The 18,102-nt window shown below is 39.8% G+C and overlaps 1 protein-coding gene across 1 annotated transcript; it reads left to right on the top strand.

The window, feature by feature from the left end:
- The first annotated feature begins 6,848 nt into the window (after positions 1-6,848).
- LOC131023749 (probable metal-nicotianamine transporter YSL7) lies at positions 6,849-10,389 on the top strand. The gene is made up of 6 exons (XM_057953321.1): positions 6,849-7,361; positions 7,936-8,099; positions 8,418-8,515; positions 8,603-8,737; positions 8,899-9,088; positions 9,170-10,389. Exons 1-6 carry the CDS (start codon positions 6,959-6,961, stop codon positions 10,280-10,282), a joined length of 2,103 nt encoding a protein of 700 aa, XP_057809304.1. The 5' UTR covers positions 6,849-6,958; the 3' UTR covers positions 10,283-10,389.
- Positions 10,390-18,102: the final 7,713 nt, after the last annotated feature.

Genomic DNA, 18,102 nt, shown 5'->3' with positions numbered 1-18,102 from the left:
TATGCCTCCGAAGGACTTTTCAAACTTGGTGTAAGAGCTTGTAAGCCTGCCAAGGCTAAAATCAATAAAGATGCATCAACTTCTTCTGCTTACTTGATTGAGTGTTCTGATTTATGGCATTGTAGACTTGGACATGTTAATCTAAATGCTATAAAGAGATTAGTAAAAATGAATTTACTAAAAGTTGATGAATACAACTCACAAGAAAAATGTGAAGTTTGTGTTGAAGCCAAAATGGCTAAGTTACCGTTTAAATCGGTAAAAAGGAGCACTCAACCATTGGAACTTATTCACACCGATGTTTGTGATTTAAAGTTCGTGCAAACTAGAGGTGGCAAGAAGTACTTTATCACCTTTATAGACGATTGCACAAAGTATTGTTACCTTTACTTATTGAAAAGTAAAGATGAGGCTATTGAAGCTTTTAGAAACTTCAAAAATGAAGCCGAGAATCAACTTGGATGTCGAATTAAGATGGTTCGAAGTGATAGAGGTGGAGAATATGTAGCTCCGTTTGCTGAATTATGCAACGAAAGTGGTATAATCCATCAAACGACGGCTCCTTATTCACCACAATCTAACGGCGTTGCTGAACGCAAGAATCGAACTCTTAAAGAGATGATGAATGCCTTGTTGATTAGTTCAGGATTACCCCAGAACATGTGGGGGGAAGCTGTCTTAACGGCCAACTATATCTTGAACAAGATTCCACTCAAAGGGAAAGATGTAACTCCCTATGAGCTATGGAAAGGAAGGAAACCTTCGTATAAATACCTCAAAGTGTGGGGGTGTTTAGCCAAGGTAGAAGTGCCTTTACCAAAGCAAGTTACAATAGGACCTAAAACGGTGGATTGTATCTTCATTGGTCATGCACTTAATAGCAGTGCCTATCGTTTTATAGTGCACAGATCGGAGATACCTGATATACATGTTGGGACAACGATAGAATCAAGGAATGCTATATTCTTTGAAAATATCTATCCTAACAAGGATAAAGGTACATCGAACTCTAATGATGGAGTTGATGGTGATGCTACAGGTTCTAAACCTATGGAAGTAGCTAGTAATTCTACTCAAGTAGATGATGCCACGGGTTCTAATCATGTACCACCTAATAGGAAAAGACCAAGGTCTAAACCTATGGATGTAGAACCGAGACGTGGGGAACGAGTTAGAAAAGCTAATGTCTATGGACCGGATTATGTTGTCTTGATGCTAGATGGCGAACCGGTGACGATTAAAGAAGCTATGTCTGGCTCAGATGCAGCTCTCTGGAAAGAAGCCATCGATATTGAGATTGATTCCATTATGCAGAATCATACTTGGGTGTTAGTGGATCTACCACCTGGAAGTAAAGCTTTAGGATGCAAATGGATCCTAAAGAAGAAGTACAAATCTGATGGTACTATAGATAAGTACAAAGCCCGACTTGTCGTTCAAGGTTTCAGGCAGAAAGAAGGGTACGATTTCTTCGATACCTATTCACCTGTGACCAGACTAACATCTATTCGGATACTTCTCGCTATTGCTGCCTTGCACAATCTCGAGATTCACCAAATGGATGTGAAAACTGCGTTCTTGTATGGCGAGTTGGAAGATGAAATATATATGAAGCAACCTGAAGGGTTTGTAGTACCTGGGCAAGAGCACAAAGTATGCAAACTTCAAAGGTCTTTATATGGGTTGAAGCAAGCACCGCTTCAATGGCATTTAAAATTTGACAGTGTAATGTTGTCAAATGGATTCAGAATCAATGAGTGCGATAAATGTGTCTACATTAAGAATTCTAATAACGGATATGTTATTGTTTGTCTTTATGTAGATGACATGCTCATTATGGGAAGTAATTCCCGAGTGATTCAAGAAACCAAAGGCATGCTAAGTAAAAATTTTAGCATGAAAGATATGGGCTTAGCTGATGTTATCCTTGGAATTAAAATTCTAAGAAGACCTGATGGTATTACTATAACACAATCTCACTACGTTGAGAAAGTGTTAAAGAAATTCAACGCTTTTGACAAGCCAATAGCTAAGACACCATGGGAACCTAGTGTGCATTTGAGTGTACACAAGGGAGAACCTGTTGACGCGTTAGAATATGCGAAGATTATTGGGAGCCTGATGTATCTAACAAATTGCACTCGTCCCGATATAGCATGCTCGGTCAACAAGTTGAGCAGCTTTACAGCTAACCCTAGTAATGAACATTGGAAAGCTCTTGAAAGGGTTTTGAGATATTTGAAATATACTCAAAACTATGCGATTCATTATACTAGGGAACCCTCTGTACTTGAAGGGTACTGTGATGCAAATTGGATATCTGATGCCAAAGACTCGTTTTCAACAAGCGGTTATGTATTCACTGTGGGGGGTGGTGCTGTGTCTTGGAAATCCAAGAAGCAAACATGTATTGCTAGATCGACCATGGAATCAGAATTCATAGCTTTGGATAAAGCTGGTGAAGAAGCCGAGTGGCTTAGAAATTTCCTCGAGGATATTCCATGTTGGTCGAAACCTGTGTCGTCCGTGATAATTCATTGTGATAGTCAAGCTGCTATCGGACGAGCACAAAACCATTTGTATAACGGTAAGTCGAGACATATTCGTCGACGTCATAATACCGTGAGACATTTGATCACTAGTGGAGTTATCTCAATTGATTATATAAGATCAATTGATAACATAGCGGATCCTTTGACAAAAAGTATCCATCGAGATCAGATGTATAAACTGTTAGGGGGAATGGGTTTGAAGTCCACAAATTAAGGATAATCATAGTGGCAACCCAACCATGATGACTGGAGGATCCCAAGAACTTGGTTCAATGGGACAACTAAGCTATGAAAATCCGTGTGTTGAACACTCGAATTGCCTATTCCTTGTAGAACAGTGAGTGTTCGGAAACCTGCACGTGGTGAGGTTAAGTCTTTGACTTTTAATGACTCTAGAACTCCTCGAAGAGGACAAGTATAGCAGGATACTTGAGTTAAGAGTCACCTATGTAAGTGTGAAGTGGGGCCGCTTCGATTGAAACACTTATGAATCCAAAGAGGTGTTCCAAGGCCAGTAATGGACACAAACGTGAGAACGAATAAGGATTGAAGCAATATTGTGTCAATATTGTTGACTCAGTATACACCGAGGAGGACTAGTTCAAGGAATCATATCCACTAGGCCGCCGGTATACTCGATAATATTGACTATGGCAGGTTCAAAGCCACAAGCTACCTTTCCAAATGCAATGTTGTATCTTAAGAGGACTGAGCTAAGTGTTTGCATACTTCGCATACTGTTTTCTCACTCATGTGGGGGATTGTTGGAAATATGGTTTTAAAGCCATATCTGGAAATTATTATTTAATTAAATATTTATTATTTAATTAAAATAATGATTGGATGTTAATCTACATCTCGAGTAGATCAACGTGATATACTTGAAGTCTCAAAACCGATTTCCGATGAGTGAGATATTGTATGTCAAAGTTTGGATGTTGAAGAGGGAAAATAACATTTATGTTATGTTATCCCACATTGGAAAACATAGAGATGTTTTTCATGTATAAGAATAGCAAAGCACATGGAGTAGATAAATTGACTTGTGGGCTTGCTAGTGGGCTTGATCTAAGTACTAGCCTCGCGCGCACACACACACGCGCGCCGCCGCCGACGATCGATCGATCGATCGATCGATCGGACGGACGGACGACGTCGTCGCCGCCGCCGCCGGACGGGCGGGTCGGGTACGGGCCGCGGCCAAGGACTTGGATCTTGGCAATTGGTGCTTTGGGGTGGTGTTTGGGGCCCAAACTATTTTTTGGACCAACTCCATTGGGCTTTTAATTTTTGGCCCAACAGAATTATTTTCTTGGCCCAACAGAATTTAATTCCCAAGCCCAACTGCCCAGCCCACATCAGCATGCATCAGCAGAAAAAAGAAGCAGCAGCAGAAGAACGCATGCTACGACTTCTGCATGCGTATTCAATTTTGCAGCTAAGTTTTCTTCAATGGCTGCGCCCACCGGCCACCTCTTCAACGTTTACAGCTTACAGCCACCGGAGTTGAATTCAATGAATTGAATTCATACTCACCACATGCCTATAAATAGGCCTATGGTGAGCATGCAGAAAATACAAACAGATACACCAACAAAATCCTGCATTCTGCCATTTACATACAACACTCTCTGCAAACATTTGTGCTCAGTTCTTGATCCTATTTAGTTCGCCGGAGCTCGCCGGATTGTGGTGCTACATCCGACGAGACGTAGTCGTTTTACCTTTGGGGAAGATACGCCAAACCGAAGAGCACTACCGGGGCGATAATCTTCTTGCGGGAAGAGATTCATCTCGACTCGACTTTGTTTATACGTATAATTTATTTATACAGTGTATTTCAGTTGTATCAAATTATTTGAGTTGTAATTTCTCAAATTATTTCGTTGTAATATTTTTCAATTATTTTGAGTTGTATTATCTCAAAATATTATTTTGTAATATCTTGATCGTGTACCCGGTAATAACAGTAGCTTGCATGATGATCAAGAGCATGTATATTTACGCCATCACAGTTTGTGGGGTTCTATCAGATGGCAAAACCTAAGTCAGGGTGATATTGGCTCAACTTTGATGCACTTTATAACAGAGAGGCCGATGCTTTTGGGGTGGGTGTTATTGTCAGGAATCATCGTGGGGAGGTTGTGGCAGCCATGGCAAAACCCACACAGTCGTTCGCAAATGAGAGTCTTGTTGAAGTTATGGCGGTCGTGTTTGGTATTGTCTTTTGTGTGGAACATTCACTCTTTTCATCGAGATTCACGTACACAAATTCTTTATTTGCGGCTCGAGTTATGACTAGTGCGGAGGATAATCAATTGTTTCTATCAGAGAATATTCGAGAGATTATTCAGACAACGCGTGAGAACATGTTGATTGGTGTGTTGTGTTCCATGCTTTTCACTCAGTGAATAGGGCGACCCATTAGTATATTTATAAAATATACTAAATTTTAAATTGTTACAATTTAATTTCATTTTCTTATGAATTAGTGTTTGATTACGAGAGAAAAATTTATTTTCATATTGAATTATTGAATTGCGGAGTTAATTAAATGCATTATATATACGAGTTACGAGGTTCTTGTGTTAGGTTGTAGTAGCAATTTTTTAGGGGAATTTTAAATCAGGGAAAAATCATAATGATGAGGATGGAATTAGGAATTCCTGCCCTTCTAAAGAAAGACCCAAACAAGATACGTTAAGCCCAGTACCCAAGGCTCGAAGAAGTCATACACAACTAAAATTAAGAGTCATGTTGGGCAGATCTGAAGCAAAACCATAAATCCAAGTGTAGCGGAGCCGAGCATTATAATTCAGAGTTGCGTCGAGTCTAAAGAAGGGGAGAAGCCAGGTATGAAAATGCAAGTCAGAGGAAAATAAGTACCGAAGATACATAGCATATATACTAATGTCATAAGGACTTAAGCCCATCTACTTGAATTAATGGGCTTTAGGACAAATGGGTCCAAGTGCTTTGGATTTATTTTTATGTTTATAAATAGGACATTTTATTACGGTTTGGAGGGCTCTCTTTCATTTTTTCTCCTTCACCATGTAAAATGTAACTCTCCAAATTAATATAGTGAAAACAATCGAAAACCCACCCGTGGATGTAGATCCCCATGATCGAACCACGTAAATCTTCGTATCTTTTATCGTTTTATTTATTTCTGCTGTTGAGATTTAAACCCAACTCAGCACATAAAATATTAAATTTTGGTGTACTCCTATTTTATTTTAAATTTTAAAGGTTGTGTGCAAAATTATAATTCGTCTAAACTTTATGTATTTTATGACAATCTTCTCTATTCTATATAATGGTGGACCCTTTCTCTACTACATATTTATTAAAATTTGTATCATTTTTGGTGGGACGGACGACAGAGTAATAACCCTTCAAAATGTAAGAAGATCATCGGTTTTAATTAATTTATATATTCTTTTTAATTCTTGTGTTTAATATTTTTGGTATAATAATAATGAGACAAATCAAGTATTTAATCAATGTACCCCAACTATTAATATTAGTGGTATTTTTCATATGATCTCAAATAGTAATATTCATTGAATCTAGTTAAACAGTGCAAATCACCAATAATAATATATTCTTCTTTGCCTGTTGTGATAATGCAGAGCGTCCCGTCTTAATTAGCAACTTCAATCTTTTATTTCTCTATCAATTAGAGATTCACCATATTGGTTTAATTATTAATTAAATCATACATGCCATATACCAGTTGAATTTTATTTTATTTTTAGGCGATTTTACGCTGATTTTTAAGTGGACGATGTTTGAAAATGGGACATGCCCCATTTCAACTATGGTATCCGTTGCTTCCACTTTAATCTACGATTAAAGAAAACAATCAAACCCATTTTACGATATATTTAGATGAGATAATTTTTTAACCTATTTACATCCTAGTATTAATTTCTAAAATCCTTATATTTAGATGAGATAATTTTTTAACCTATTTACATCCTAGTATTAATTTCTAAAATCCTGTAAAAAAATTCTGTGTCAACTCTAATATTAGTATAACACTAATACATAATAACAAAATAGATAAATATCCACAAAAATATATTCAAAATCAATTGCGCATTACTATAAGATTTCCCCATTTACAATCTCTAATATTAACAGATTGTTGACTACCCACTAATTTCGTCGAAGCAATCCCCTATTTTCATATTATATTTAATACTGCATTACCAATTTATGATATATATTTCTATAATTTGCTTTGATATTATGGTAAAATTTTCAACTATAAATACAAAAATGTAATAGAAAATTTAATACTCCTCGATAAGAAAAAAAATCAGCACACACAACACGCCACCCCACCACCTCTTGTGTATAAACCGCGCAAAAACTTGAAGAAAAGCAGTCCAAAAGCCATGGATCGATCGTCCCGCGTCACTGAGGAAACCGACGGAGACGACGAAGGGAGGATTATGGAGGCGGCGATAGAAGGTGAAAACGGTGGAGGCGCTGATGAGTCGGTGGAGAAGATTTTTGAGAGCAAAGAGGTGCCGCCGTGGCAGAAGCAGCTGACTGTGAGGGCCTTATTCGTGAGCTTTGTGTTGAGCATTTTGTTCACATTCATTGTGATGAAGTTGAATCTGACGTCTGGGATCATCCCGTCCCTCAATGTCTCTGCTGGCCTGCTGGGTTTCTTCTTCGTCAAGACATGGACCAAGTTTCTCCAGAAATCTGGATTTCTCAAGCAGCCCTTTACTAGGCAGGAGAATACTGTTATCCAGACATGTGTCGTCGCCAGCTCCGGCATCGCCTTCAGCGGTCAGTACATGATTCTCTCTCTCTCTCTCTCTGTAGTTCATCTATGGCATTGTTAGGTCATTTTTTTACAGTGTGCACCACACCACCTTACTTTTAATCCATTTAATTAATCTGGCAATTTTAACCCATTTATGGCATTTTGGTGAGTTTTTGAATTCAAATTTACCTGATTATAATTGATTTTGTTGAAAATTGATGTTAGTCCTAGGCTCGTGATCAATGAGGAAGAAATATGTGATGAGGGCATCGTTAATGATATTCTGCTCCACTTGATGTATATCTTTTTATTCATTATATTGAGTTTGATTTTGGACTTCCTTTTCATTTGTTTCATCACAAGTTACAAACACCAGTTTTCATAAATATGAACTGGTAAATGGTGATAAGACTCTTCCTATAAAGCGAGATTCTTGGTAGCACCTTAATTTATTTGGGTTGAATAAGCAAATTAATGAAGAAATTAGTTTGTTTAAATTGTTTAAAGTGTCAGCATGTGATATTTCTTCACTTGCACTAGGAAACTTATGAAATATCTAGACCTTCTCTCTGAGCATTGACTTGTAGTCAATGACAGGAGGCTTTGGAAGTTACCTTTTCGGTATGAGCCAAGTTGTGGCGAAGCAATCTACTGAAGCTAATGACCCTCAGAATATTAAGGATCCTGCATTGTCATGGATGATTGGTTTCCTCTTCGTCGTCAGCTTTTTGGGACTCTTCTCTGTTGTTCCCCTCCGGAAGGTATGCAGTCGTACCACGTTTTAGTTTTTATCAAAGTTGTCGATCTTTTGTCTTCATGTTTGGCATGCATCAGAATACACACATTCACTACACAGCTAGATTGACTGCTGAAGTTGTACTTTTAGGATGATAAGTATGTATAGCCTATTTATCTCTTTGATCATGCATTCATTGTTTCTTCTCTTTGGTTGTATCTATTTCTTAAATCAACTTTGCAGGGAAAGAATGGTATGAACAAAGTTACTGCCATTTTTTTTGTTTTTGTTCCATTTTAACAAGACATATATGGGACCTATTATAGTTTTGTTACTGTTTCAGATAATGATCATCGATTTTAAACTGATTTATCCAAGTGGCACTGCAACTGCTCATTTGATCAATAGCTTTCACACTCCTCAGGGAGCCGAGCTGGCTACGTGAGTCTTGGTTACTCTTATTGGCTGCAGCCGTTGGGAAGTTTATGATAATGGATCTCACAACATATTCTTGCTTGTTCGTTCTAGGAAACAAGTTAGAACCTTGGGGAAGTTCTTCTCTTTCAGCTTCTTGTGGGGTTTCTTCCAATGGTTTTTCACTGCCACCGATGCTTGTGGATTCGGGAATTTTCCTACATTTGGCCTTAAAGCCTATGAGTACAAGTGAGTGGCCTCATATGATTCTGTATATGATGTTATATATCTTCTCTGTCCATGCTCATATAGTTGATACATATGGAGAGTTGCTTATATTTAGCTTATATATTTAGTTTATAAATTTATGCATTCATGCATCCCTTCTCCTCTCTCTGTCACTTCATCAGGTTCTACTTTGATTTCTCTGCAACATATGTTGGCGTAGGCATGATATGTCCCTATCTCATCAACGTATCACTGCTACTAGGCGCAGTCCTATCATGGGGCATAATGTGGCCACTGATAGAGAAGAGGGAGGGCGACTGGTACTCTGCTCAACTTCCATCCAGCAGCCTTAAAGGCTTGCTAGGTTACAAGGTAATTTCTCGTATTTGATATTAAACGTCATCAAATGCTGCTGTTTTTCTAGTTTCATCACAGTTATATATCCTCCTCCAGATCTTCATATCTATAGCCATGATTCTTGGCGATGGCCTCTACAACTTCTGTAAGGTCCTCGGCCGCACCTTATTTGGGTTGTCCCGCCAGCTCTGCGACAGAAACGCGGGCCCTATCCTTGTAGGTGGTGGCAAGACGAAGTCCTCTCCTCCAACACTTGCTTTGTCCTACGATGATCAGCGTAGAACCCAACTTTTTCTCAAGGACCAAATTCCTACTTGGGTTGCCGTTGCCGGCTACATCACCATTGCAGCAATCTCCTCCGCTACTCTTCCTCACATCTTTCACCCTCTAAAATGGTACCACATTGTGGTTATATACATATTCGCACCCGCACTGGCCTTCTGCAACGCCTATGGATGCGGTCTCACTGATTGGTCATTGGCTTCCACTTATGGAAAGCTGGGAATATTTGTGATTGGTGCGTGGGCTGGAGCTGCCCACGGAGGCGTTCTGGCAGGGCTGGCTGCGTGCGGGGTGATGATGAACATCGTGTCGACTGCCTCAGACCTCTCGCAGGACTTCAAGACCGGGTACATGACCCTTGCATCTCCACGGTCCATGTTCGTGAGCCAGATGATCGGTACTGCCATGGGCTGCGTCGTCTCGCCCTGCGTGTTCTGGCTCTTCTACAAGGCCTTTCCCGATCTGGGACTCCACACTTCGCCATATCCCGCACCTTATGCTCTCATGCTGCGGAACATGGCGATCTTGGGCGTTGATGGAGTTTCGTCTCTGCCGAAACACTGTTTGACTCTGTGTTGTGTGTTTTTTGCTGCGGCGTTGGCTATTAACGGGATAAGAGATGCGGCGGGGCCAAATTGGGCGAGGTTCATTCCTCTGCCTATGGCGATGGCGATTCCGTTCTATCTTGGGGGGTATTTCGCCATTGATATGTGTGTTGGGAGCTTGATTCTGTTGTTGTGGGAGAGGATGGACAAGGCGAAGGCTGATGCATTTGCGCCTGCAGTAGCTTCTGGATTGATCTGCGGGGATGGGATTTGGACGTTGCCCAGTTCTTTGCTAGCTTTGGGCGGCGTTAAGCCTCCTGTTTGCATGAAGTTTCTTTCCAGAAAAGATAATGCAAGGGTTAATGATTTGCTAAATTATTAGGCCTCCTTTACTGTTCCAAACATTCAACAATAGTATAGCTCAATCTACTCTTATTAAAATGGATTAGAAATTCTGAGATATTCTATTTTCTAAACTATTTGAATTTTTTTTCAATGATTTAAGATTACTTGTTTGATTTATATCGGATTGAAAGGGCTATAATTAGACCAAATCGCATTTGTGCGGTTTGATTTAATTTTGTTTGATTTGGTTTATAGTTTAAAATATATGATTTGATTTATATATATATATATATAGGGTTGGGTTCCGGTGGATCCCTATGCTTATAATAGATCCGTAGATCCAAACCTAGACCACACATTTATGACATGTGGCGTATCAAGATGGTGACACGTGGCAAGACATTTCAAGGCAAAATCTAGAGAGGGGTAAAATTGGAATGTAATTTTCGAAAAAAAAAAAAATTAGATTTTCTCAAAATAGGTATATTTTAGATGCATAAAGTTTCATACGAGAATGCATGAACTTTCATATAAAAATGCATAAAGTTTCATATAAAAATGCATAAGATTTCACCCCACCCCAACCCCACCCCCCACACCCCTGAACCCCACCCCACCCCAGAACCCCACCCCACCCACCCCCCTACCCCCCCCACCCCCCAAATTTTTTTTTTATTTTTTTATTTTTTAAAAAACTGATTTTCTGACCACTGACCCACCCCTACCCCCCACCCCCCCCACAAATTTTTTTTTTATTTTTTTTATTTTTTATTTTCTCAAAAACTGATTTTCTGACCACTGACCCCCCACCTACCCACCCCTCACCCCCCCACCCCACCCCCCAAATTTTTTTTTGAAAATCAGTTTTTAAAAAAATAAAAAAATAATTTTTTTTTTTGGGGGGGGGGGGGGGTGGGGGTGGGCCAGCAATCAGAAAATCAGTTTTTGAAAAAAAAAAATTGGGGGTGGGGGGGGGGGGGCAGGGGCAGGGTGGCGAAACTACCAGATTTATTAAAATGAAATGCATTTTTTGTATAATTTAATGCATTTTTATGTGAAAACTTTATGCATTTTTGTTTGATTTTATATGCATGTGAAATATGCCTATTTTTGGGGGGTGGTAATGGGGAGGGTTGGGGGGTGGTATGGGGTGGGGTGGTGAAAATACCAAAACTGGAAAAATTAAATGCATTTTTCTGTTCTAAGTTATGCATTTCATGTGAAAACTTTATGCATCTTTGTGTGAAACTATATGCATCTAAAATATATCTATTTTGAGAAAATCTAAAAAAATATATATTTTTTTTAATTATTAAATCCGAAAATTACATTCCAATTTTACCTCTCCAGATTTTGCCTTGGAATCCTTGCCATGTGTCACCATCTTGATGCGCCACATGTCATAAATGTGTGGTCAAGATTTGGATCTAGGGATCTATTATAAGCATTGAGATCTATATGATCCCATTCCTATATATATATATAGGGGCGCGCTCCAGTGAGACCCCCCATTTTTCGTGTAACATGAGTACAATGAATAAAACATATAATACTAATGAACAAAACGTATATCTAATGAACAAGATGCATATACTGATGAAAAATAAAATTTAAAAAATTCGTAATGAATAAGACATATATACTGATGAACAAGGCCGTATATACTGATGAACATTGCAGTATATAATGATGAATAACAAAATTTAAAATATTCTGCTCCCTCCAGGATTCGAACCCTGCGAAAAAAAAATCATCCTCCAGATACAATATCAGCCATAGGATTGATGAAATAAACGAACCAGATCGCGCCCTAGATCTCACTAAAATTAGGGGGTCTCATTGGAGCGGCCCCCTATATATATATATATATATATATATATGTCTTATTCATTGTACTCATGTTACACGAAAAATAGGGGGTCTCACTGGAGCGCGCCCCTATATATATATATATAAATCAAATCATATATTTTAAACTATGATGTAAGATTTGATTCCGCAAACCGTATTACTCTTTTTGTCTCATTAGTAATTAGTAATGTCCCGCTACTTTTCGGTAAGAAGATTGTAGTTAGTGTATAAATGAGTTGGTGGAAAGTATTTAAGAATTATTTTAAATGAGTTAATGTATAATGTGAGCACTACTCATTATTAGTAAGGGTAATTGGTAAGAAAATACACAACCTTTGAACAAATTCTCATTTTTCCCCTAGGTTTTCAATTTTTGCGAAATAATACATCAACTCTTTCGATTGTAGCAAACTTCCCCAATCAATTTTCTCATTATTAGAAATCAACCCCTCCAAAATCCAACATGCACAGAATGACCCCAAATAAAATAGATATCTTTTGTTATTACAAAATACAAAGCAAATGGCCCAACATGCTTCCGTAACACTTCAAGATTAATCTAAGCATAATTCAACATTATACCTTTCGCCGAATGGTCACCTTCAGGAGTCAGTCCTTGTTGCGTTTTACAGACCTTCCGCCTTCCAGGCTTTGTCCAACCACGCACTCGCAAGAGATGGTTGCAACCTTCCTCATTCACTGTGTTTCGACGTGGAATACTTTGTTGAAAAATGAAAGAAAAAACTTTACTAAACCGGAAAGTTGGGTAAAACGAAGTGTTAAAAGAGGAATTATAAAATACTTAATTTATTTCATAAAATATTCCCCCAGGGAGGAGACTAACTTGTTTAGCTACTCATGGTAGCTAATCCTTGTATACATAAATTAAAAGAACTAAAAACGAAAAAACTTTGAAAACAAAATAAAATACAAAGATAATCTTCTAGAGAGAGAGTGTGGTGTGTGAAAGAGTTGTGTGAATTTTCGATGATCTCTTCTCTCCAGAGCTTGGGTTTATATAGAGGTTTGAGACCCTCTATAATTGCTGGGTAGTTGGCATGAGATTCCTTCCTCGTGGCCAGCTAGCTTGGATGGTGACAGCCACCTTCTTTTGTCGGCCATGATTGCCGACACTAGTTAGTGCCTTCACATGGAGTTGAACCTTCCTTTATCCTTTTGTGATAATGGTTGGTGAGGTCCAGCTACTTTATCTCCCACTCAGCTTTGTCTTCTGCTTTCGGTGAGTGGTGCTTTCCTGGTCCCATGCTCCATTATATGGTGAAAGGTCAGCCTGCAACTTTTCCACCATCCTTTGTCTTCTTTTGATGAGTGGATTTCCTGTAGAGTTACCCACTTTTGCTAGTGGGTAGTTGATTCGCCAAACCTTCCACCCACTTTTGTCGTTTCTTTTTTAGTGGGTGGCCTTCTTGTCCTGAGTCACATGACTCCCTTTTCTTTGTCGGGCATCTTACTTTTTTTGTGCCCGAGATGCTCGTCCATGTGGAGTCTTGTGCTCCTCATACTCGTCGGACCGGAACTTCTTCTTGTTAGGCTTTGGAAAAAAGCCTTTGCCGAACTCCGGTTCCTTCTGCGTAGGACACTCTGCGCAGATATGATCTACCCAATGGCCTAAATGAGCCATGTTGCAGAACTTGTGGCGGGTTTCTTTGCTTCCTGCCACCTTGTTTCGCCATAGAGTTTGTCTTTTTTCTTCGAAGGCCTTCTCTGCGAAACTTGTAGTTTTTCCTGTCATAGAGTTTAACAAGAAAGATCCAAGTCCTGCATTATGAGAGAACTTGAATTGATACTTTACTTTGTCCATCTCTGTGAGACAGACCCATAGTCCCCAAGCACGTCTTGTGGAGATTTGATCCTCTGTAAAAGTAGTGACGATGGAGATCTCGTGATCTGGTGCCTTAATTCTGTTTAAGGCCTCCGTGTCGGGTCTTCGAAGCTTAATGAAATGGAAGGCTTCGTGATTCCCTTTGCCTGCTGGTTCTGGAGCTGCGCTGAGAAAATATAGCTCCAGGACGTCTCCCCGGTTAAGGGACTGGTTATTCGACCAAGCATCATAGACCGTCTCTTGGATCCACCTTGGTAGACCCTTGATTTCGTTGAATGCTGGCGAGATAGTATAAACTGAGGCTAACGCCCCAAATTCATACCATTCTTTTACCTCCTGTGGATTGGCTCCGGTGGTCATCCAACCACGAGGATATTTTCCTTTGATATCAACCCGGCAATAATTCGGATTGAGTCCCTTTCTGGTATTGAGTTTCTCCCACCTGGATTGGTACATCTGCCAAATAGGAGAAATTTCAATAATGTTAGTATCAATCTTAGATTTACCTGTCAGCGGCCTAAGACTGATCTCTCCCTTTTTTACCCAGAGGTGGAGGGTTGACATGTTGGTTCGGGTAGTGAAACCTTAGCAACATCTTTTTCTTGAGGATCCGGTTTTGACACCTTAGCCTCAGAACTTGTGCTAGGGGTATTTGAATCCCCTGCTACAGGTAATCCGGCCTGTACGGTAAGACCTGCTTTGATCATGGGAGCCATGATCCCGCGCAGGAGCGGCTTGTGGGTTGCATCATTAAGATTTAACATCTTCTTGATACATTCTCGTATACGGTTGGTTACTTTGGATTCATCATCCATTTGTATCCTTCCCGCTTGTTTGGCATGGAGTAAGCACTCTTGCCATTCTTGTTGTAGCATCTCCAGGTTGTCCAGGAGCTGCCTCTGGTTCTCCATGATAGAGTCAACCTCAGTTGGCTCCATCCCTTGTTAAGAAATCTGCAAGAACATTTTGATCAGATTTCAAGATGACAATATCATAATCATAATATTGTCATTCTGCTTGCCATCTAAGCAATCTAGCATTTTCAGGTTTAGATTCTATCTTTTTTGTTAAGAAAGCTTTAACATTAGTGTTATCAACTTTCAAAACGAATTTCTTAGCAAGTAAGAATAGCGGCCATTTTTTGAACGTCTTTCTGACTGCATAAAATTCTTTCTCGTTAATGTGCCATCGCACAGCCTCGTTGTCGGAGAAAAGACCGCTACAGTATCTGCAAGGTTCTTCTCCATAAGGGGTGATATTTGTGAGCACAGCTGCCCACCAGAAATCACTCGCGTCGGTGTAGAGGACCAGATCGTCCTCGTCTTGTGGTATTGAAAGTTTTGGGAGATTTTTGCAAATCTCTTTTAGCTTTTTCATACCCTCTCGATGCTCCTCTTTCCAAATGAATGAGACATCTTTCTTCAGTAAAGGACTGAAGACTTTCCGGTGCTCTGCAAGATTTTTGATAAACATTCCTGCAAAGTTAACGACTCCGAGAAAGCTTTGGAGCTGCTTTTTCTCTTTGAGATCCTCCGGGAAATTCTGGACTTTTTCTACAATATGATCTTGTAGAATAATTCCAGTTTCATCGATCTCAATCCCCAGAAACTCCATCTTCTGGGTGGCCATGACTGCCTTCTTTTCAGACAGCACCAGTCCTTCTTGTTGGCAAACATCCGCAAAGATCTCCAGATGCCTGACATGTTCATGAATGTTCTTTGATGCAATAAGAATGTTATCAATATAAACAAACATAAACGAAGAATAATCCTTGAAGAGATTATCCATCTTCCTTTGGAATATCTGAGGTGCGTTGGCTAACCCCATTGGCATGACATTCCAGACATAATGTCCTTGTGGAGTTGAGAAGGCTGTGAACTTCTTACTCCCTTCCTCCATGCGAATCTGGTAAAATCCTGATTTGCAATCGAACTTTGAGAATACCTTTGCACTTCTGATGCAGTTGATAAGGTGTTCTCTACTTGGGATGAAATATCCGTCAAACTCAAGAATATCATTAATCCCTTTGTAATTAATGACCAGTCTTGGCTTTCCTCGCTTGATCTCCCCATGATTTCTTACCAGAAATCCAGGACTGCTATAAGGAGACTTCCCTGGTTCAATCAGCTTCAAATCAAGGTGTTCCTTGATTATACTCCTCATATCCTGTTGATCTTGAGTGTTCATCAGGATAGGTCTGAATCTTACGAACTCATGCTCCTTTCCAGTTTTAACCTTCAAGGTAGCTTTGAGCTGGTTCTTGTCCCACCATGCCAAATGATTCTCATGGTAACACTTCTGAATCCTTCTTTTGACGTCGGCAATGGACACCTGTTCTTCTTCCTTAATATCCTTATGTGATATTAAGGAGACTTTGAGGATTTGAATTTCTTTCTCGGAGAGATCTGAGAATCCCTCAGTTCTGCATTTGAGCAAAACTTCTCCGAATCTCCGTTGATCCTTCATTTGTGGTCGTCGGAGTCTGCCATCATCACCACGCTTGCTGCGAAATTTTAATGGCATCGAACGATTAAAAGCTCCTTCAAGCCTTTGCACAATAATCTTGTGGTCACAAATAGTTGTAAACACCAGCCTTCTGGCCTCATTGTCCTGCGTGTACCGCTTGAATGTTTGCAGAAAATTATTCCCGAATAATATATCTGCTCCGGTATCATGGAAATATATTGGTGGAGTCTTAACCTTGTACCAAGGTGTCTGACCTGCTCCTCCAATCAATATTTCTGTCTGTTTTACTCCTTTTGATAGGAGCAAAATCTTTTTGGAGAAATCCCTTCCTGTAATTCGAGGCACTTCTTCTTCAACTTCTATTGAAAGACTCCTCGTTTTGCTGTACAGATTCCTGCTCCTGAATCCACATAAGCAGCAAAATATTCTGCTTTGAATTTCTCGTATAACATCCCTACCGAGATGTATATCGAGAATGGACTTGTCATTGGATCATCAATCTTTGGCGTCCTATTGTGATCTCCATTCCTCCTGATTTCCATGACCATGACTGATATTTATCAAGGAAATCTCGTCCTAAAATCAGGACGTCCGCTTCTTGTCCGGCTTGGCCTTCGGCCTGGATTTCAAAGCCTCCAACCTCCAGAGTTCCGATGTATCGGTTGCCTCCTGGATTCGCCAAATAATACAACGAACTACAAGGAAACTTGTTTTCCCTGTTAGTTGTATCAAATCTTGTGGAAACCTTTCTCCATCCTTCGGGACATTTGAGCTTGACTCTTATGTCCGGAACTGGTGTTTCCTGAATCGCCTTTCTCTCATAAGATTGAGAGAGACTCCTTGTTATAGGCCCTGAAGTTAGCCTATTTCCTTGGAATGATAACCTTGGTGCTCCCAGTCTGAGACTCTGGGTATGGCTAAGCACCTGCTTGTCTTCTACGTCGATGTCGATTTCTCTGATCTGAGGAATCTCTACTCGGTTTGGATTGACTGCCTTGGCTACCTCTTTGAATATTTCTGGAATCTCGATAAATTCTTTTCCCAGAAATAACTCCGTGTGATGGGAATTCGATAAGGCATACGAGACTTGATAAGTCAGCGAGTATGGCCTATTTCCTCCCGTCATGAGCTCCTTCTTCTTGTAGTCCTGATAAAGTGTCAGGGCTCGGCTGAAAGATGAATCCTGTAGATTATAAGCGATTTATGGGTAGAACTCGGTTATAATCTTCTTGGCATAGAGATTGCCCGAAAAGCTCCAAGAACTGATTCTCTGGCATCTCTTATCCTTTTGTCGCAGAGTGCAACATCAATTGGTTGATCTGTCCCTGGGAAAAGGGAAGATTTAATCACCAACTGAATTGCTCCAATATGAATCCATTTCATCGTATTCGCGACTTCTGGCTTCATTCTCTTAAGATCCCGCCGTATGTCTTCGGCTGGAACCAGTTGGATTTCCACCTGATTGCTTGTAATCTCAATTGGAAGCGCCAATTCTTGACTTGTAACGCCAAAATAGACATGATGCTTCCTTTTGAATGGAATCAAGCTATGTAAGACTTGATTCAATCTCCCATTAGAAAACCCTTGGTATGTTTGTACCTCATCGGTTTCCTTCTTGAGTTTTTTCACGAGCTTCTTCACCACCTCTTCTTGTGGAATCAGAAAATGACTAGTAAATCCACTCTGATCCTCCTTCT

Source organism: Salvia miltiorrhiza, chromosome 4 (genome assembly GCF_028751815.1).
Source record: "Salvia miltiorrhiza cultivar Shanhuang (shh) chromosome 4, IMPLAD_Smil_shh, whole genome shotgun sequence".
Taxonomy (NCBI): Eukaryota; Viridiplantae; Streptophyta; class Magnoliopsida; order Lamiales; family Lamiaceae; genus Salvia; species Salvia miltiorrhiza.
The sequence above is the reverse complement of the archived record's forward strand: the minus strand, read 5'-3'. Positions and strand labels throughout refer to the sequence as shown.

Excerpts from the sequence above, each read along its gene's own strand:
- LOC131023749 (XM_057953321.1), top strand. The coding sequence starts at position 6,959 with ATGGATCGATCGTCCCGCGTCACTGAGGAAACCGACGGAGACGACGAA. Across the intron at positions 8,100-8,417 it reads CTGTTGTTCCCCTCCGGAAG|ATAATGATCATCGATTTTAA; the intron begins GTATGCAGTCGT and ends TTACTGTTTCAG. Across the intron at positions 9,089-9,169 it reads AAGGCTTGCTAGGTTACAAG|ATCTTCATATCTATAGCCAT; the intron begins GTAATTTCTCGT and ends ATCCTCCTCCAG.